General features: G+C 42.7%; 1 protein-coding gene across 1 annotated transcript in view; it reads right to left on the bottom strand.

Moving 5' to 3' along the window:
- lrp1bb (low density lipoprotein receptor-related protein 1Bb) overlaps positions 1-22,883 on the bottom strand; it is a gene marked incomplete at its 5' end in the record, with an annotated part of 305,396 nt that overhangs the window by 11,865 nt on the left and 270,648 nt on the right. Inside the window, 13 exons of the mRNA XM_079617452.1 lie at positions 1,273-1,437; positions 1,555-1,680; positions 2,954-3,127; positions 3,271-3,387; positions 4,182-4,288; positions 4,915-5,138; positions 5,654-5,895; positions 6,269-6,388; positions 7,223-7,357; positions 7,629-7,772; positions 8,078-8,200; positions 8,481-8,603; positions 9,076-9,208. Coding sequence (XP_079473578.1) covers positions 1,273-1,437; positions 1,555-1,680; positions 2,954-3,127; positions 3,271-3,387; positions 4,182-4,288; positions 4,915-5,138; positions 5,654-5,895; positions 6,269-6,388; positions 7,223-7,357; positions 7,629-7,772; positions 8,078-8,200; positions 8,481-8,603; positions 9,076-9,208 — 1,933 coding nt within the window. The remainder of the gene's footprint in view (positions 1-1,272; positions 1,438-1,554; positions 1,681-2,953; positions 3,128-3,270; positions 3,388-4,181; positions 4,289-4,914; positions 5,139-5,653; positions 5,896-6,268; positions 6,389-7,222; positions 7,358-7,628; positions 7,773-8,077; positions 8,201-8,480; positions 8,604-9,075; positions 9,209-22,883) is intronic.

The following is a 22,883-nucleotide window of genomic DNA, read 5'->3' as shown; positions in this document are numbered from 1 at the left end:
ATATATACAAAATAATTTTACACAATACACACACATATATTATGTAAACACTAACTTTTATTTTGGATGCGATTAATCGTTTACAGGCCTACTTTTAATAGTTTCTCCATCAATACCCAATCAAATTACATACGCAAAACACCATGCTCGAAGACAAAGGAACATACACTTTCCATCCAAAAGTTTAAATTAACATTGGCTCACTGATCCCTGGAATTGTAGCATCCTTATGGTTTAAAGATCACACTGATTTTGAGAAATTCTGATATGAAGTTGACGCTGAGCTAAAAGTCCAGTTTTGTGCCAGGCTGCGGCCTTGTCTTTCCATTCTTCAAAGATCCTCTGACTCAAACTGGTTCTCTCTCTCATCAACTTCAGCATAGATCAACTGGAGCCTCAACAAATTGCATAGGACACTTTTATTCAAATGGGTGAGACATACAAGTATCAAACTTAGTCTCATCATTTGATACATTAAGCATCCCCTGTGACAGGCTTAACAAAAATCAGTACTAAAATGTGTCTAAACTGCATTGAGATCCTTTAGAAAGGACATGCAGAGCGACAATTTCCAGACATAGTACAAAGTGCATGTGTTCAAATGTTTTCACTATAGGTCAGAAAGCTGAGGTGGAATGAGCTTTTTGGTTTAGATTCAATAAATGGTGTTGAGTTTTGAGTTCACATGACCTCCAGAATTATACATTGAGCAAAGCAGTCGCTCAGTAACTATTCTTTTTACCGGTAATAATAATAACTGCATCTCATTTGGCCATTAACAATCGCCAGAGAAAATTATGAAATGTGTCAATTTTCAGAGGATTCTGATGTTGAGAATAATTGCTTTCTTGCATGCTTCATCAGTCATTTGATTGATTATGATAGACGAAGCTGTAATATGACACTCTTGACTAATTTTAATTGAGGTGCAGACACAAACACTCAGCTGATTTTGTCATCAGCAATCTTTTGTACGTTTCTAAAGTGCTCAATATTTTTAAATCATACAGACCAGAGTCCATAATGCTGCTTTGAATAAATGTAGATTATGTTAATACTAGCACACACACTGCCACACATTTTTGGTGACAGATGTCTTTCTTTAAAAAATGCATTTAAAAAAAAAACCTAGTAATGAAACTGCTGGGCACAATAGTTGCATGTAGTATGTATGTAATGATTATAAGACCATTTAAATACTTCCAAACTCAAACTGAGGCAAATAATTCAGTCATGTTATTACATTTACACAAAGCTAAGAGAGTTTCTTACCGAGAGGTGAGCCAGTGCACGTGCCTCCGTTTAAGCAGTAATCTGTACAGTGGTTGACTTCACAGCGTTCTCCAGAGAAACTGGGCCAGCAGTAACAGCGCCAGTCTCCTTTTTCATTGCCCAAGCAACGCCCTCCATTCTCACAGGCAGGTCGGCACAGCTCACCTTTACCATAATGAAATAAATTATATATATATAGACCCCCAAAAAGACAAAAACACAGCAGGCTTAGCAAAGAACAAATCAAAGTGAGCAGCCCTACAGTAAAGTGAGGCTTCAGACCTGAGACAATGGGGTCAATACAAGAGCCATTGACCAAGGCCTTCCCCTCTGGACAGGTGCAGCTGGCCCCGGTTGGATTGAGCAAGCACATAAAACCACAGGTCATCCGTAGACAGGGATTGGACACTGAATACAAAAACGACAAATCATACATTTAACTTTGAAGCTCAGCGTTAATTTATATAAATGTTATTGTACCTTCCGTTTAAAATCATGATAATTATTTACCGGTATTTACAAATAAATACCTGAAAAATTCTACCTAATACACATTTTACATTCCTAAACCAACATTTTGTCTAATAACTAAATTTAGGCAAGTGTTTTTTTATTTACCCATTCTGGCTTTTTGATGTTTATTTAAATTATTTTATTGCAAGGAAATTATATAAACTGCAAAAATAACTTTTTTTATCCAGAAATGTATACTAGAAATTTACACAAAATGTAATATTTACTTTAATATTGAGATTGATGATCCACGTATTCTAAACGCTAACCCTTCTTCACTCACCATTTATTAAAAAAAAAAAAGTTAAGTCAAATTCCAGGTCCTATTTTGTAACCTACCTAAAAGTGCCATATAAAACATTTTCAGCTTATTTATTTAATTTCTCAAAGCATCTCATCGAACTGGCGCCTCAAAACCTGCAGATTTGAAAGCCGTTACTCAGAGATGCCGACAGTATAAGGGGACATCTGTATCAATTTTTTGTGTTTTGCTGAGGACATCAAACCTATACTTTTAGCTTTTGCTGCCAGTGCACAAGTATCTCCAGCAGGCTAGATCTCTGACTTTAATGAGTCAGTGGGGACTGGCTCAGCTGCCCCTTACTACAAACCCACCAGAACAGAAAGATCTTTTTTAGGTTGTGAGGCCATTAACACAACCTGATAACAAAGAGCAACCAAGAACGACAGCAGAGGAGGCCCGCTTCAGAGAAGACAGCATATTAGAATGCGGTCACAAACGCAATGCATAGGGGAGGCAAATTAAATGGGTGTTACATTACATTAGTGAGCTGTACTCATTTTTGTAGAGTGTCTCAATGAAACCATGTGATCGCCTCAGGTAAAAAACAAAACAAAAACATGTATTTCTTTGTTCCAAGAAATAATAGTTGTAAATACAACAACTCTGGTGACTTAGTCAACTGGACTTGGATTCCTACTTTAAAGTTATAGGCATAAGAACAGAACACTATGACAGTCTCAAAATACTGTGCATGCAATCGTTGAAGAATATCACTCTGACCTTCAAAACACTGCAAACTAATTTTCTTTCAAAAACCTGGTAGTCTGAATCTATAAAATAATCTCTTAGGATCCATAAAAATAACTCTTGGAAAATGGAAAAAGAACTAAATAGAAACCATTTAGAGAAAATGTGGTCTCTTACCATCCTGCTGCTTGAAACGATGAGAGATCAGGACATTTGTTGTTTTTTCAATACCCAGATCGAGAGGTTCAATGTTTTTTTTCCCATATTTGTGTATTCTGAAAACTTCATTTTTCAGTCCTGTTCCATAAATGTAATCCTCAAAAATATCTATTCTGTACGGATGTGATATTCCTGTGCAAGCATGAAGTGAAGCAATGACATTAGACAAAACTGAAATCTTCTAAAAAACATTTCAATGGTTAATGAATTCAGGCACATAAGATACATGAACAAAGGGAAATACTATAAGATTCCCTTTCAACTGTTCTTCTCACCTTGCTTGCTATCGATGACCACCAATGGGTCTGAGCCATCGAAACGGACACTACCAATAACAGAGAGCTCGGCATCGGCCCAGTACACACGCTGGCTGAAGTAATCAATCGCCAACCCTACAGATAAATGACGGGAAGAGTTACTTTCAGAGCTTGGTACAGAATATACACATATTACACAAAAGCAAAAGCTCACAAGAAAACGATCCAGTAAATGAGAACAGGTTATTACTGACCATAACTGCAATATGTTTACCAAAATAAATAAATAAATGTGAGACTGTAGAAGGACGAAGGCTGTTTAGGTCAATAAGGTGCTAAATTGAACTTTTTATGCATTTAAATAACCTTTAAGAAACCCTTGCTTCAATGTGGACATATTCAGCACAAAAGCTTCAGATCTGTGTCCTTTTTCTCTTCCTGAAATAAACTCAGCAAAAGTTTGTCCCATATTTCTCTGAGTTTGCATTGCTTGACTCATTACATTTCCTCTCTTGATTAAAGACTCGGATGTTGCAGTTTTGTTCCTTTTCTAGAGATGATGGATTCCTAAAGCTGCACTGGAGGCGTAATATTGGCCCCTGTAAAGGAGGCCATGGTTAAATGTAGCGGTACTTAGTGTCTCCCTGAGGAACACGCCTGCAGGTTTACCTAAAGGCATTGCATCTGAAACATTCCCTCAAACTCGGAAATGAGGAAAGTGCTGTGATGTACTGAAAAAGGATGCGAGACCAACAAGCTTCTACACAACGCATTCAGACCTTGACCACGTCCCTTTAGAAAGAACCAAAACAACAACCTCTCATTTATCACACTCACAGAAAAACAGCTGAGGACTCAAAGCAAGGAGATAGCGTTGCAAAACAGTGCATGCCCATCACACTGAGAAATACAGAAATACAAAAACATACCTGTGGGTCTCCGAAGGTTCTTGTCCAAAAGTACTCTACGCATGGAGCCATCCATCGCACTCTCCTCTATGTGTGAGTGGTCACCTATTACTGACCAATACATCATCCTGAAACAGGTCAAATATTTACTTAATAAATATTTAAAAAATATAATATTAGTATATTATACCAAGTATTCCAGTTTATATACAGCAAGATTCAGAAGTCAGTGTAAAAAAAATTGCTTATTTGATAAGTGACCTATAAGTAATTCAGAATCCTAAATATTTTTAAATCATAACATTTCTATGGAAGCTTGTTTCCACCACAGAATACAAAGTTTTAAAAGATAATTGCGACTTTTTTCCTCAGAATTGCATGTTTATATCTCACAATTCTGACTTTATATCACCCAATTGCGTGTTATAAAGTCAGAATTGCGCGATATAAACATGCAGTTCTGAGGAAAAAAGTCAGTTTATTTCTCAGAACTGCGAGTTTATATCTCACAATTCTGACTTTATATCACGCAATTGTGAGAAAAAAAAGTCAGAATTGCGATATAAAGAGTCGCAATTACCTTTTTTATTTTTTATTCTGTGGCGGAAACAAGTTTCCATACATTTTCAACTGATTTAAATTCTAAAACTTTATTTTCAATGTGCCTATAGACTTTTGACACCCACTGTATATATTTAAAAAATAAATAAACAGCAGACAATGGAGCCTAAATAGTATTTAAACATGCCCCTACCCTTTGACTGGATTGACAGTAATGGCATAAGGCTCTCCTGCAATGTCAGTTATCAGACGGGTGCAGTTGGGTCCCTTGAGCTGCCCCACATTAATAGAGTATCTAAGCTTGGTCCAGTGAGCTGTGTAATAACTGAACCAGTGCATCCTAGAGTGGTCTGTCCAGTAGATATTACCAGTCACCCAGTCAGCTGACACATCTCTGGGTCTGCGGAAGTCTGGGCACTGCAAAAGTCACCCAGATAACAAGGTGATTCCCATGTGGGCCAAGACATCACAGAATATTTAAGATTATGCGTACGATAAGGTATTTTTAGGAAAAAGCTATTCATAAATAAACATGAAAATTTCAGAAACTGCTTTTGATATTCGGATAGGGTAAAGTAGGCATACTAGGTTTGAACTATGATTGAAGTAATATTTTATATAAAACAAACAAACTAATCACAGGGAAGATCAAAATATAATATCCTGCTTGTCTGAAATCTCTATATTTATGTGGTAAAGTTTGTAGTGGTAAAATACATCAATTATGCGGTAAAATAGACTAATTCAATGAAAAGTACATATACCATCATAGAAGCAGATACAATGTTTGCTGTATATCATTACATTAAGGAGATGCAATGTAGAATTACTGTATTAATTAGAAGAAATATAAATTAATAACTAGTAGGAAACATCCAGCATTTTCCTGAGGAAATATGACGTATGCTGCACACAAGACTCATGATACTTACTATGATGCCAACATTTGTTTTAGTTTGACTCCTGTTTAGGATATCTTTGTAAAAAAGTCCACCGGGATTAAACTGAGTAGCCCAGATAAACTTTTGTTGGTGATACAGAGCATCCATCCCAATGATGCGGGCATTTTCCTCGATGCGAGCATGTACTTTGTGTCCATGGCTCTGGTTAAATGGATACACAAAACTTCGGATTTCAGTGTCATTAGCTATGTAGAGCACTCGATCTTCTGGTCCTGCCCGTTGAGTTATTAATATGCAAAAAAAATGAAAAGTGGCTAAATTCCATTTAGGGTTTAAGACAACAGTTTGACAATTACAGATGCAGATACATCATTCTAACACAGCAATATGCATTTTACTCAATCAATAATCAGTAATTCAAGCTCAATACTTTACAGGAAGAAGACAATATATAGTTATATGTATGACAACATATAGTATAAATGTACCACAGAAATAATACTTATGCTTTGTATGGTTTAAAATGTATATCTAGGCCCGGTGTACTGAGCTAATGTATGAAAATATCTAATAAGTGATTCAAAATCTAAATAAAATGTCACAGTGAAGCCAAAGGTCAAGTCAATAGAAAATATAGATCCTTACCTTTTGCTATGCAGCTACCATTCATATCCTTATAATTTTTGTCACATGTACATTTGTATGATCCTTTTGTGTTTGTGCAATAGTGAGAGCAAGTGCCAAAGTTAAGGCACTCATTGATTTCTGCAACAAAAAAAGAGGGAAGGACAAAAGTATGTTATTGAGGAACAGCACTTTCTGGAAAATATTTTTTTGGCTGTGCAAACTGTGTGACGTTCACCTATAAGGATTTATTTTTCACATGCTGAGTGCTTGGTAATAAAACGTCAGATGTGGTCTGCTCACTGAATCTCATTGATTTCCAGCAAAAAAAAAAAAACTCTACATGTGAGTGCACAATCCTTTTACTGGAAATGTTCTTTTAAATGCAAAACATTTTCAGGAGCTTAAGCTAAACTTTGGCCTCTGGTTTAGTTTTACCACATAGAGAGGAAAACACTGAAACTTGACAATTTTTTGATCCTTGAAAAAAATCTTGCTTGATAAAAAGAAAAGGCATTTTGAATAAAAAAACATTTGTGAGAAAACCTCAAAATGATAAAGTGATTGACAGGACAGGATACAAAGTAAAACCATTTAAATAAAAAAATACTTTAAATCTGAGTTTAATCAATTCATTAAAATGAATCCTCAGTCTACTTAATTACATAGACTGTTACCAATAAATGGTATTAGGAAATATATCACGCTGATATATCAGATATATAAAAAATCATTACTGGGATTTTACAACTATTTACTTTACTGCATTTTAAACCCATTAATTTCTGACTCTGGTTTAGCTAATGTTAAGCACAGAATTGCTCAAACAAACAGATTGCAATTCTGTTTGGTGCCGCTGGTGTCACAGAAATGACACACTACACCTTTACATTGAAAGTCTAAATCCCCCTCAGATAAAGCAGTGAATCATTTTTCTGAACGTTAACAGAATCAGGGAAGATAGTCTGACAGCACCTTCACACTTTCTGCTTCTGAGATTTCTCTGAAAGCCAGGTTTGCAGTGGCAAATTGCATTTGTGTTTGTATGATTGCACACTGCATCCTCCCCACATGGATTCATCCTCTTTCCACATATGTCTCCATTTGAAGCTGGAATAAAAAAGAGAGAGAGAGCTTTGAAGTGACATACTTTATACTTGCATCCCACTGTCCCAGTGCATGATGGGATTTTTTTGTTGATCTTGTGTGTGTTTTGATGCTTGGTCATTGACGACAAATAAAATAAGTAAGATAAGCCTGAATGATTTTCATATGACAATTCCAGATGCACAGCACGAGTCCATGTAATCCACCAGGACTGCCTTAAATCTGATATTGCTTGTTTTCCGACGGATGTATCAGAGATTTGGTAAACACGTACAAGCCTTGCAGTCCTGCTCATCTGATCCTCCATCTCCACAGTCATCAAACAGGTCGCACTGTAGCTGTGCGGGTATACATTTACGATTACTACAGGTAAACTCTGCCTTCCCGCACGGCTTGGGCCTAGTTGACACAGTCTCTGCTTTGGGCCCCATAGGAAAACAAAACAAAAAAAACATCAATTTCAATCCAAACTTCAGCTGACACATCTGATTCAGCACCACCCAAAGAGTCTTCCATCAAATTTACTAAGATCATTTGAATGATTAATGAGCACTGCTGTCTGTATCCGAAAGACCTCAGGAACCGCTAGCAAAACAATGACACCACTAAATTCTAGACTAGGTCTTTTTTTGTCAATTAAATAAAATGTATGGCACAAAAGATGGATTTCGCATTGTGCTGTTGAGGATAAAGGCATCATCAGAGACTTGTGAATGAGCCTACCACATTCATCTTCATCTGAGTTGTCCCCACAGTTATCCACATTGTTACAGATTTGATCAAGCCGTAGACACACTCTGTCATTTCTGCAGCGATATGGCCTTGTTGGAGGACAAGGTAGTTTGGCTATAGAAATAAGAACAAAATGTTACAGTGTGAGCTATTTCCTCTGCATTGTAAAGCTATGTTTTTTATACTAGTGTTTTATAAATGACTCATTTGTTGGAACTTGGAATCATTAGTATCAGTGATATAGTTTTGCTCATGTCGTGTATTTAATTGGTAATGCAGTCAGTGACTCCTACATACAGACAGAGTTTAACATCAGAAAATGAAAAGAAAGTTCAGCTGGTGAAAAGCGCTGCCGTAGGTCATGCAATTCCACTGGGAGAGTTGAATATCCTACCGCACAGTTCCGAGTCTTCATCAGAGTTGTCTCCGCAGTCATCCTCACCATCGCACACCCACACATGCAGCTTACACAGGGTGTTGTTGCAGATGAACTCATCGGGGCGGCAGAAGAAAGCATCTGAATAAACAACATTAAACTGGTTTGGAAACTGTAACGCATGGATATTTTGCAGTAAAAAGGGTTATGAGAACCTGAACAAGCACATAGCTACATAAACAACTTGATCATGTCCAAAACAATTTAATACTGAAAAAAGTCTCAGAAAATATTATATTTTAATTCACTAATATTTGTATTATAAACAGTGACACTTTAGTTTGGGGACCAATTCTCACTATTAACTAGTTGCTTATTAGCTTGCATATAACTAGCATATTGGGTGTTTATTAGTAAAGCACATATTATTGCCTTATTCTGCATGACCATATTCTACATCCCTTAATCTTACTCAAAACGTAAGCTTAACCAACAACTACCTTAACTATTATTAAGCAGTACATTAGGAGTTTATTGAGGCAAAAGTTGTAGTTAATAGTGAATGTGTGTTCCCCAAACTAAAGTTTGACCATAAATATGAACATCTTCATACCATGACCACAGTTTTCCTCATCGCTGTGGTCCACGCAATCAAACACGTCATCGCAGCGCCATCGTTTGGGGATGCAGTGAGCATGGTTTTTGCACAGAAACTCATCTTCTCTGCACTCCTTGACACAGTCCATCTGGTGTGAGCAGAACAACGTAAGCCTAAAATACTCTTTCAAGAGAAAGAGTTTGCTGTACTTGTGAAAGTGCAGAAAGTCTCTGTTTCCATGGAGTCGAACATGAGTCTAATATACTAGATGTTCAAAACAATTTATGTTTCCAATAAGGTGCATATGTTTATCTCACAGTTAATTAATACAATATACCATCATGTTATTTGAATTGCTTGTTTGATGCACAAATCATCAAACATGAGATTCTGAACTAATATATATAGTACTAGTGTTCTATATATGCCTTTGGGTTTGGACCTTTGATTACTGATGTATCTGATTAAACTAATTATTAATTAATAGTTTCAGTGTGCCACATCAATTACATTGCCAATGCAGGCTATATACAAAGACTACTTTCCACTGTAAAACGTTCTGCTCAAGTCATGCTTGCAAAGTTGTTTCCGATCGATCGGCTTGATATCCAGATTTTCAGAATACGACTGGGGCTCGAACTGACATTATTATTAACTGTGTGTTTACAAATGCTTCATAAGCCTTGGTAGCTGAAACTCGGGATTATGGTGAGGGGCGTTACAGTTCCGACACACTTGATGCGTTTGGCCAATCACAACGCACTGGGTCAGCTGGCCAATCAGAGCAATCTGAGCTTTTCGGAAGGAGTAGCTTTGTAGAAATCAGTGTATTTCAGACAGACTGGGAATAGAGGAGCTACAATATTGTATTTCTTTTTTTTTTTTACTTTAAAGCATGTTTACCTATTTTATTACACCCAATAATACAAAATAACACATGATCCCTTTAATACATGCTGCTGGTTTTATTGTGCAGAATTAATCAGTGCATGCTATGCCATAACAAAGAATCTTTGTCATAATCCTTCAGAGAAATTGAATAACTCGCCTTGCTTCTGAATGTACGTTGTAGCCTATGTCAGATGAACTATGTGCTGCTGATTTAATTTAATCAAATCTAATTCACACACACGACTCTGTCCTTCCTGGATTGCAACACAAGAGACCTGGCGCCGGACATGTGACTCACTCACAGAAGCTCTGTTAGAAAATCAACAAAACCCAATCTGTTCACGACTCCCCTATGGGGGGGGTCCACAGCGATCAGGGGATCATTAACAAATGATTAACCCTTTTTGGACAACAGGACAGTGTCTTGACAAACGCTCGCGGCTGACCTCATCAGCTCAGCGCACATACATACACACACTTAAAAGACGCCTCACAAAACCATGAATTGTTTAAACAGATGTTGGACCCAAAAGTCCACGAGTTGCTAATTAAATCAATTTCAGAAAACGCACATACATTGTATTTCCCCGGAGCTCAGCACCAAAAGTTCAAACACGTGGTCTGAACGAACTCTGAACAAACACACACACACACATACACAGACAATCTGGTCCTGGACATTGTGATCAAAATCAACCCTTTTCAATGTATTTTAAAATGTATTTGTATTGTGTGTCACGGTCGCTAGATGATAGACCGTCATAACATAAGTGTGTGTCATAATCAAGAATGGAAATGTTTATTTTTAGTCTCATGTAATCTTAGAATCATGGAATTTCCTGCTAGCAAACCCCAGAAACACAATCTTTGGTATGCTTTTATTCCAGGAAGGCTACTGATTTCGAATCTTCAACTCAAATTATGAAGTTATGCATTCTGCCATTTATATCAGGTTATAACGGATTTAATCTCCAACGCGCATCCGACCGGGAGGCGTTTCTTAGCGAACCACGAGGGTTTTGGTCACGCCTGCCCCAAAGCCATTGGTCCTTACACAGGAGGGAGGCGTGACTTCAATCTCTTCAAAACGTAGCGCGCGGCTCTCCTCTGCGTGCAGTGCAGTATTCCAGCAGAGAGAGACTTTTCTCACTCACCACAAGCTTGCTTTCGTTTGCTTTCTTTTCGTTTTTATTCTAAGTCTTTATTTTCTTGATACTCTAACTCAAATCGGTATTCTTCCTAAGAGAATACCAGCCTAAGCCTAAGTTAACTCGACAAAATACGCGTACGCTCTGAACCTGAGTTACTCCTCACTTTCGTTTTGAAGATTCTTCCACGTGACCGCACGCGTCAGTCCCAAACAGACGCACCAGAAAGGGCACGGACAGAGTAACGTATTATTCTTAAATTTACCATCTGAAAGAACTGCTGTTAAGATTGTCTAAATATTGCTAAGGTTTTGGGGTCTCATTTTGATGTAAACTGTGTAAAACCTGTTTTGTCAAAGTTCTCATTCTTCTCTGATTTCCTCACAGAAACTTCTAACTCTCTCCCTCTCTCCCTCTCTCTCTCTCTCTCTCTCTCTCTCTCTCTCTCTCTCTCTCTCTCTCTCTCTCTCTCTCTCTCTCTCTCATCGCGATCATTTTAGTTTGTTTGTTTATTATGCATATTTACTCATGTGTGTTTTGATTTAGTACATTATAACCGTTAGTTTGTGTTACATTAAATTCCATTAATCTTTTGAATTGAATCTGTCTATCTATGTTCCATTATTGAGTCAATGAAAGCGTAAAAAGATCAAGTTACAAAGCTCTACCCTATTATAATATAATACTTAAATTGTCTAGAACACGAAAATATGATTTCTAGTGGCCACAGAAATAATATTTGACGGTGTTACAGACTGGTGGTTCCCCATGCAAATTTCGCGTGCACGTCTGCTGGACATACGTGTGTAAAATAACTGAACGGTGTTTCTACCTAAATTCCCCTGATTAAACATAAATTAACCTACCTATATTAATGGTTATTACGAGTAATCGTATTAAGTATTAATATAAGGCGACGTTTGACTCATTCCATATTTGGAAATAATTTAATATATGTATGCAACATAAATATTCATATCTTATGAATATAGTGACTCATTGGAGTTAATAAACCCCCTAAACAGAGTCATTTCCGCTACATATTATATGGTGTTCGAACGCTGGCACTTTCAAACTTGATTTTGGAACAGATTCAGATTTATGTTCATGTGTGATTTTGGAAGTTTAATGTTTATTCGCACGTAAATTTTGTATTGATAAAGTCGACTCAAAGAACTGAGTAAGGCAAAAGCCGTATCAGTAACGTAATCCACCAGTATTTTCCTGGATGTGGAAAACTGCAGTATACAGTCTCGAAACAGTCTAAGTTAGGGAAAGAAAAATCTCTTTTGCTTGTCTTCGTGTAAATCTGTCGAAAGACCTGTTTTGAACAAAAGGAAAGTTCACAGGCATATTTACCGGTATTCTGTAAATCCCGGGAGAGCACGTACTCCGGGTCAGAAAAAAAAAAGATCTTTATTTTATGTCGTTAGCAACGATAAATACGGGCGAATAGAGCTGGCCTAGCTACCCAGTGAGAAACCCGTTCCAGTGTCTGTATAAGATCAGACACAGAAGGTCCGCCGAGACCTTCTTCAACTTGTATCTGCAGTGTGATTTTTGTTTTGCAAGAGAACTGCACGCGTACAAATTGTGTTTGCTGAAACAATCTAACATTCTCAAAGTACCACCACGTGACTGTGTTCCGCGTGAGCGCAACACTGTCACCTCGTGGCCAACAGCAGGAAAGACCTGTTGTTCATTCATTTCCGTCTCGAGTGTGTTTTCAAAAAAAAATTCACGACGTTATTAGAAGTTTATCTAATAAACTGTCTAAATACATATTTGCATTTACAGTTTGCTAAGATCGTTGAGAACAATTCTTTGTTTTGGACTGAGACATTTTATCCCGAGTTTGAGCTCCAGAAGTTGAAAAAAAAAAAACTTCTGATCATAGAATTTCTCAGCCAAAACCACTGGTAGCTCACTTGGAGAGAGAAGCGCGCCCCTTGTGGCGGTACCCCTCCAGGTCAGCAGCCACTCCTCTGCTCAACCCACTCTGCTCTACTTTGTTCCCATTTCTATCTGCCTCGATGGCCCGCGGGTTGTTTGTTTGATTTAACAATTTACTAATAACTTCTATGTTACAGTGAATGTTACTAGAAATCATTCTATTTCACTAAACAAAAAAAAAAACTTTGGTTTCTTTCCCCAGCGTTTTAGATTTGATTTGAAATTGAAACACATTAAGCTGTTTTGTTTTTCCCCACTTTTAATTCATCACATTCCAAACATTGATCACCCTGAAGGGAACAGCGCCCCCTTGAGGCAGCTCCCTTCTCAAGGCAGCTATCAGCCTGCCACAAATTTACTCTGTGTAACCTAATCCCAAGCAGGCCTTCACCAAGTATTATTGTATAATCATTACAAAACAACTTCAGTGTGTATTGCGATAATTATAAGGAAACATTCTAATCTCTTGTTAATTCCTCCCAGGTTTATTTGGACTTAACTTTAATCAATTTTAAATTTAAATTGGGATTTGACTTTAATCAATTTTGAATTTAAATGGGATTTGACTTTGATTAGTTTTGAATTTAAATTGGGATTTGACTTTGATTAATTTTTAATTTAAATGGGGATTTGACTTTGATTGATTTTAAATTTAAATTGGGATTTGACTTTGATTAGTTTTAAAATTTAAATTGGGATTCGACTTTGATTGATTTTGAATTGAAACTTGGATTTAACTTCGATTAATTTTGAATTGAAATTTAAGTTTTTCAAACAGTTAAGGCAATCCACGGAGAGGAAGTAAGCCCCCTTGAGGCTCCAGCACCCGTCGCAGCGGCCTACCGCTCCCCTCTTCCTGCTTCCACCCACATTGGTTCTCTGCTAAACGTCCGATCGGGTTAGGTTATTTTCCAATAACTTTCCTCCTGTCTAACTACCTTCTACTTTGGGAATAGGTAACACCTTACCTACCGCAGGTTCCATTTGTTTTGTTTGTATTACTTTTACATTACTCAATTTGGTTTAAAAGCAAGCAAATTTTAATTCATTTTAAAATCCCTTGTATATCCCATATTGTGTGTCGTATAGGTACAAATCGTAGCACCGGCAGTGGATTGTGGGAGACCCTGGTTGTCCTCTGTGGGCGAGTCTGCCGACTGACGTGCCAACGCCGACCGTGCAGTGACTCTTGAGTTTCTTTTAGCTCTGACCATTGGTTACGGCACGCAGTAAGTGACGTCAGCAATCTGGTGCTCTGGAGTACCAGCCACCAAGCCAGCGTGCAAGTCAATTGTTGGGAGGCGGAGCAAACTGTCGACAGCCCCTGTCACTCCAGTTTACTGGTGGGTTCTGTGACGCACCCACTTTTGCAGTACGTTCGGCCGGTTGGTATCTCTGGGACTACCAGTGTTGTGTTTAAAGTCACCCTGTTTGAGAGGGCGTAACCGTGAGAAGGGCAACGAAGGATCCAAGGTCGCGGCGGCCAGGTGCTTGGGGCGCCGGAGAGTTGATCGCGCTCGCGGGGGGTCGACTGGAGTAACCTCAGTTCACCGCAGGTAAACCGAACCTTGATATAAATTTTTTTTTATAAGAATAATTATAGTCATTACAAGACACAGAATCCTAGATATTTCCCCGGATACCTTCCCGGAGACACATCCTAGGTGCTATTTGCGCTGTTATAATTTGTTTTATTTTACTTTAAAATTTTCCTTTCCCCCCCGCAATCTTCTGATCCTTGTGCTCTGCATGTTCTGTTGTGACTTGTCTCTTTCAGTTCACTAAAAGAGACCCCAAGGAGCTAAGCAATAGAGTGACAACTGAGCAGCCTCTATTTCGGGTCATACGACGACCCTCCTAAACTATCTAGGTCAGTTAGCCAAAAGTTCTTTAGGCGGCACACCGTACTAAGAACTCGTTGACCTCCCAACACGTTTGTCTTTGCCCTTTTTGTGTGTGTTGTGTTCTTTTGTCTCGCCAACAGTACGCCAAAATGTCACGTGCATCCAGCCCTGGGGAACAGTGGGACGGTCTTCATGCTTGGCTGAGCGCCATGACAACTGGCTGTCTGTCCAAGGACGCCGGCGACCCAAAGCTCCTGACCCGGCAGGAACTGGACACCAACATGGACGAGCTCATGTCCAACGACCCCACGCAGGCCTACAGCTCAAAAGACTGGAGCCGGATCATCGGAAGCCTCGCTCACTACCTCGTGGCACAGGCGCGTCTGCTGGAGACCGACAACGTCAATCTGGAAAAGGAAAAAGTAAAGCTACAGACTCAACGGGACGAGGCCCGCAAGGAGAAGGAACACGCACAGGAGCGTCTGGATCAGCTACTCCTGGAGAACGACACCGGAGACGGAACACGCCCGGAACTCCAACAGGAAGTGGACAGACTGCAAAAGGCCCTGGAGGACTTAAGGATGGACACGGACAAGGAAATGCAGGCGGAGAAACAAACTTCGGAGGAACTCAACGACAAACTGCAACATTGCGAAGCTCTCATTGAAAGAGCACACAGTAAACTAAGAGACAGAGACGCTAAGGCCACGGCCTGTGAAAAACATTTGCAAACAGCTCGAGTTGAAATTAAAGAGCTTACCCAGCAGAGACACGATCTTAAATACGAACTTGACTTGGCCCACAGAGAACTCAAACACTCTTACAGGCTGCAGGGGGAGCTGCAAGGTGAGCTGGACGGGGAGACACTCATCACTTCGTTTCCCCTCACCAGCGAGCCTGCGCTCCGCAGCCACACCCCCAAAATTGAAGAAGAGGATGACAGCCCGCACCACGACCCTGCACCAGCCAGCAGCCACAAGGGCCCCATCCTGGAGGGGCGGAGCCTCAGCCACCACACAGCTCCTAAAGAACTGGACAAGTTGGCAAGAAACATCCCCACATTCAACCCAAATCCCGCAGGGGGCAGTGACGTGCATGCTTATTTACAAGACATTGACTTTCACTTACAAACTGTGGCGCACGTCACCACATGGGACAAGTTATACCTTCTCAGGATCACATCTGGTCGTGCCGTGAGAAGTTTCCTAGACCGCCAACCAGAGACTATCAAAATGAATTACCCACAGTTACGACAAGCCCTGATCCGCGAATTCTCCGATCCAGAGTCAGACCAAGGCATCATCGCAGCGATGGATCTCAAACAAGCCCGGCTGGAAACCCCACAAGAGTATTACGGACGCCTGCGACAGGTGTACTTCGGATCACGTAATGAGGCCAACATGGAGGAAGACCTCAATTTCAAAACACTCTTCCTGCGGAATCTTCACCAAAGTTTGAGCAATCATCTGGGAGTCCTCGTCTGTCCACGGACTATGTCGATTCAACAGTTACGTGACCTGGCTCACAAAGCATTCATCAAGCAAAGAACTGTGTCTGAAAAAACTGTAAAACACCCCACAATTTTTCCTGTTTCTGAACACTTCCCAGAACTGACACTAGAGGGCGCACAGAACTCCACTTTCAAACCCGTCAACAGAGAGTCAAGGCCATTCCAGGCCAGCAGAGGACAGCGCGGTCGAGGGGGTGCCCGTCCAAGACAGCAAAACGACCGCTCCGGGAGATTTGGGGACCGGCCCCGCTCCTCCCATCACCAAAAGGGAGGGGGCAACTGGGAAGCCGACCGGCGACCCAGAAGAGACCAACCCCCATCTCCCCGATCGCCAAGCCCAGAAAACCGGTCAAGGGACACCTCTCGACGCGACACGGGTAAACACAAGCTGGAGCACACCTCCAACAAAACCAGCGCAGCAACGTCTGAAGCAGCAGAACTCCTGAGCGTACTGAGAGAGTTTCTCCAAAAGAAACCTCACAAAGAAGACAAGGACAAACCTGACACTGCATGACTACACCGTATGCCTAAAGCCAACGCCACTCACGACGCTCCTCCTGTGGACAACCCAATAGACACTGTTATGAAAACGCAACCCCTGAACCTCGCTGTTACATCACAAAATAGCAGCTCCACTCACCCCCTTCAGGAAACTTCCCCCCAGAACACTGTTTGTCAGTCACCAACTAACAAACTCACTGCTGCATCACAAACTGACAACACCTACCAGTCACTCCGGCTGACAACAACACCTGATGAACAGGTCTGCAGCAGCCCTCACAACGAGATACCAGACAGTGCTGTCTTGACAATCTGCACCCAAAACGAGCCACCCGAAACCTACCCTCACTGCGTGTCAATAAACACACAAGACCCCACACCAAAGCTCCTCGGGAATCTCATTGAGAAAGGAGTGGCACGAAAATTGTACTTAACCATAACCTTGGAAAAAGACACTAAGCTAGAAGCCTTGGTAGACACCGGCTCTGATCTCACACTAATTTCTGCTCAACTGTTTGAAAAACTGAAGTGTGACGCTCAAAGACAAAATCGTACTCTAAATTTCCACACCTGTGAGTTAAAAGTGCAATCCTACAGCCAAGACGACATTCAACTAAGAAACATTGTACCGCTCCTTCTTGCACTCGGTCCTATGAGCGTAGTCCATCCCGTCTACGTCTCTCCGATGAACATTTATCCATTTCTCATAGGCAAGGACCTGCTGGGTCGCTTTGAGCCTTTGTTGGACTTCAAACACCTCCAGGTTTGGAGTCAAGTGCGCGAACCCCTCCCCTTCCAGCCACACAAATCTGCTGGGCCAGACTGTCAGGTCACAGGGTTCACGGAAACCCCCTCTGCCAGCCATGAGAACACAGTCACAACAACTGAGAAAAGTTCAAGTTCGCTTCTCTGCACTTTCAAGACCACCCAAGACTCTGACCACTACTGCCCCCAAGTGGACACTGACCTGCAGCTGCAGGACATAACCACAACAGACATTATTATGGCACTATGGGCAGACAACTCAGCCATAAGCCTCTCCCTTTTCAATACCATCATGGACAACACACCAGATCTGCCCTATTCTAGCAAACGCACACGTTTCCCCTTGAACTCGCATCCATCATCCATGATATCTGCAAAAGGGATCTGTGTTTTGAACTTGAAATGGAATCATCGGTGTTTGACACATTACTTCCTGATCCTTCCGGACCCAGCCCACGAGGTCTACATTGGAGCAGATTTATTGATTCGTCTCAAAGCTCATGTGGACATGTTCAACGACGTTGTATGGGCCCCATTGACTTTACAGCCACCTGTCCCTTTCACTCTTGACAACCTGCTGTCAGGGCAGACCATCCCAGAAGTCTGCACTCTAATTAACGAACAAAGAACAGTGGTACCTGCTTATACCAAAGGAGTCGCAGTGCGGCTCAACCTGCGTCGTGGCCAAACCTTAAACCACACCCTGGGTTTCTTCCAGCCCTCACCCGAGTCTGGAGAACTCGGACTCACACTCGAAGCCACACCCCTCATCGAAGTGTCATCTCGGGTAGTCCACATTCTGTTCAACAACTGCACAGCAACTGACATCAGCATCCCAAGAGCCTACCGACTCGGATGGCTAGTGAGCCACGACTTTCATGACTTTGAACTGACATTGCCTGTCATAGGGCCCCTCCCGCCTGCACTGCTACCTGACGGGCATGCAGATGACACATTGCTCACAGCACCCTTTCAATTCATTGCCATCACATCTGTCATGTCAGTAGCCAAAGACCATGTGTGCAGAACAGAGCTGACAGAGGACCAACACCTCGCAGTGTACACAGTTTCCCACCAGCCTGACACTGAAACGAATGCACCTGCTATGCCTTGTCAAGCCAACCCGACCGATGACAAACCCACTGAAGAACCGTATCAAGGTTTTGAACAACAGGTGCAGCAAATCCTACTGGTTGCCGATGCACTTAAAGATGATACAGACCGCCAGCAGCTCCGACAAGTCCTTTACAAATTCAAAGAATCCTTTGCTAAAGACTCTTTAGACTGTGGTCTCACCCACCTCCACACGGTGCGCATTCCCACGCACCCAGAGGCTCCTCCCACCTTCGTCAAGCAGTACAAAATCCCCATCGCCTCGCATGAACCGGTGCAGGAAATCATCGAGTCCATGCTGGAGAAAGGTGTCATTAGACCATGCAACAGTACCTACTCCGCTCCCATATGGCCCGTTCTCAAACCTAATGGGAAATGGAGGCCCACCATTGACTATCGAAAACTGAATCAACAGGTGCCGCTGTCACGATGGCCCATGACCCAACTTGAACAAGAACTACCTCGAATCAGAGGTGCCACTATCTTCTCAACACTCGATGTGGCCTCAGGATTCTGGACCATTCCAGTGCACCCAGAGGACCAACACAAGCTGGCATTCACATTCGGCAACCGACAATACACCTTCAATAGGTGCCCGTTCGGATACGCCAATTCACCAGCTGAGTTCAACATCTTCCTTAACAAAGCCTGCCCAGACGCCAGGATGAGAGGTAATCTGATCTACGTCGATGATGTGCTCATGAAAAGCACGACGGTGGCCGACCACCTGAAAGAAATAGACTATGTTCTGGACCAGCTTTCCGCTGCGGGCACCAAAATAGCCCTCCATAAGGGACAATGGTGCCGCAACAAGGTGAATTACGTGGGTTTGCTAATCGGACCGAAAGGTATTGAACCACAATCAAACCGCATTCATGCCATCCAAAACATCAAGCCTCCCACTAACGTTTCTGGACTACGAAGTTTCCTAGGAGTCTGCAACTACTCTCGTCAGTTCATCGAAAACTACTCAGACATCGCCAGGCCTCTAACAGCTCTGCTAAAGAAAGACTGCCCCTTCGTCTGGACAGACGCTCAACAACACGCCATGGCAGAACTAAAAAGACATTTATGCACCGCTCCATGCCTTGCTTACCCCGATCCGACAAAAGAATTCCACCTGGAAGCTGGATTCTCGGACCAATGTCTCAGTGCTGGCTTATACCAACAGCACGACCAAGACAAAAAGGTGGTCGCTTATGCCAGCAAAACGCTTCTACCTCCAGAATGCAAATTCTCAGACTGTGAAAAAGCTTTGCTCTGTACCGTATGGGCCATTCAGCGTTTCTCCAGTTACATTGGAGCACAGAAGGTCATCATAGAGACTTGCCACCAGCCCGTAATGTTCCTGAACAGCCAGCGTATCAGAGACGGCGTGGTCACAAACTCACGCATCGCTACCTGGCTAATGGCTCTCCAAGGACGAAACGTGGAGGCCCGATATGCACAGAATCACAAGTCTGCTCTGGGGAACGGCCTGGCTGCATGTCAGAACTGCGCTGACATCTCACCTGCTGCAGTACTCGACACACCCGAGCCCCAACAGCCACAACTGACCTGTCACAGGTACTTCGACATGAATGTATGCGAAGGTATGCCCACAGCTTACGTTGATGGATGCTCCTACAACAGCGAGGGCATCCTAAAGGCAGGTGCCGGTATTCTGTGGGTCGACAACCACCCATGCCCACCACAACACTTCAACCTGGGTCCCCAGTCTTCCCAGTATGCAGAAATAGCAGCCATCCTCATAACTCTGCAAATCGCTGCAGTCCACAACATCAAAGAACTTCTCATCTGCACAGACTCTAACTATGCCAGACTCAGTTTTGTGTGCCATCTTCCGACCTGGCAACAGAATGGGTTCAAAACTGCAAACAACAAACCAGTCAAGCACCAGCACCTGTTCCAGGAATGTGAGAACATCACAACCACACACGATGTCACAGTGTACTGGAAAAAGGTGAAAGGACATTCTAAACTACCAGGCCAGGACAAAGACTTTAACGACCAAACTGACGCCCTCGCAAAAGCGGGCGCCCTACACGGTGAACCGTGGTCCTCCCCAAACCCGACACCCACCCCCACCGTTGCTGTACTCACCCGCAGCCAACGGCCCTTGCCTGCTACAGCCCCAGCTTCACAGCTGCTATCGCTGACCCCGCAGATTTCCAACAACGACATTGCTGAAATGCAAGCATCAGACTCTGCCATACAGACAATTAAGAACCACCTATCCGACCCCACCGGCCACCCGATCTCACCTGATACCATCACTGCTGACTCAGCACTCAGACACCTACATAACTCCAGACACATGCTCCGTGTGCGCGACGACATTCTGTGGTTTGCCCCCGATGACACCACACCGCCCAGGCTCGTGGTGCCACTTGGCCAAAGGGGGGTAATGCTGACGCACGCTCACAACACACCATATGCTGGACACCACGGTACCAGAGCCACGTATGACACACTTAGACAGGTGGCATACTGGCCGGGTATGCAACAGGACGTGGCCGAGTATGTGAGAGAGTGTCTAGTCTGCTGTCAGTTCCAACCGTCAAACCCAAACCACAGAGCCCCACTGCAACGCAGAGGAATCACGTTCCCGTGGTCAGATCTCCAAATTGACTGGGTAGGACCCCTTCCCCGGTCAACAAGAGGGAATAAGTATTTTCTCACGGTGGTGTGCCAGTTTACCAAGTGGGTAGAATGTCTACCAGCACCCAACGACACTGCCCAAACGACAGCATACCTCCTGATGAATCACATCTTCTCCCGATTCGGACTGCCACTAAGAGTAAACTCAGACAGAGGTACTCACTTTACAGCCGAGATCATGCAAAGGATCTGGAGATGCCTCGGGGTGCAAGCGAAACTTCACATTTCGCACCAGCCAATCTCATCAGGGCAAGTCGAGAGATCAAATAGATCGGTGGTCGCCATGCTGAGAAAGTATGTGTCGGCTAATCAGAAAGATTGGGATGTGAAACTTCCCCTGGTACTTATGGCCATCCGAGCCACCCCGCAGGAATCAACACGGGTGTCCCCGTTTGAACTCATGACTGGGCGGCAGATGACTCTGCCCTTACACCTGTTGTACCAGCCAGGAGACCACAACCTCATCACCGCCTACACCACGTCCCAATACCTGGACGAGCTCCACAAACACTTGAAAACAACTTTCGCTTTCGCCCAGCAACATCTGAAAACCAGCGCAGAAGGACAGAAAGCCTATTACGACAGAAAGGCATCACACCAGGAACTCAGCGTGGGCGACAAAGTCATGTATTACAGTTATGCCTTGCCACCCAAGCAGCTGTCAAAAAAGTTTCTGCCCCACTGGACTGGACCTCATGAGATTGTGAACAAACTTTCCCCTGTAGCGTACCAAATCCAGCAAAAACGGGGGCCTAGAGAACCAGTTCTCAGATGGGTCCACCGCAATCAGATTAAGAGATATGTGACCTCTAACAGGGACAGACAGGAAGAAGCCAATGCGAGCTAGACTCAACCACCGTCGTCTCAACAGAACAACTGTCTCATAATACCCTGAACAACCCCGCTGACCTGTGCCTTCTCTCTCTCCCTTCTCCTCCACACCTCTCTCTCTTGCCTGTAATAGGATGCTGCTGTGGATGATCATCATGTGCTTCCAGACGACTAGCAGCCAGCCGCCACCCGACCTCATCTCCCCAGCACCGGCCTCGGGAATCGTGTTGAGAGAGCAGCCCGGACTGCTTATCACGAATTGCCGAACCCATACCCAGAAGGTGTACGTGCGACTCGACCCTCGAAATGTCTACCGAGCACATTACCCAAAGTCAGTCGCCCAGTACAGTTGGGCAGGTGCCAGATGGACAGAAGCTGCCCTCGCCCACGCCGACGCCGACGTAGAACACATGCTGAACCAACTCGAGAAGGTGACCCTCACACAGGCCGAACTGGGAGGCCATAACAAACGTCCCAAACGGTTCCTGGGAGCGCTGCTCGGAGCCGCTGCTGCCGTAGGCACGCTGTTCAACATTGGTATGTCCAGTGTCAACGCCGTGAATATAGCCACAGTACGAAGACATGTAGCAGAAATCCAGACGGAAC

This window comes from Phoxinus phoxinus (genome assembly GCF_949152265.1).
Source record: "Phoxinus phoxinus genome assembly, chromosome: 7".
In the NCBI taxonomy this organism is placed as follows: Eukaryota; Metazoa; Chordata; class Actinopteri; order Cypriniformes; family Leuciscidae; genus Phoxinus; species Phoxinus phoxinus.
The sequence above is the reverse complement of the archived record's forward strand: the minus strand, read 5'-3'. Positions and strand labels throughout refer to the sequence as shown.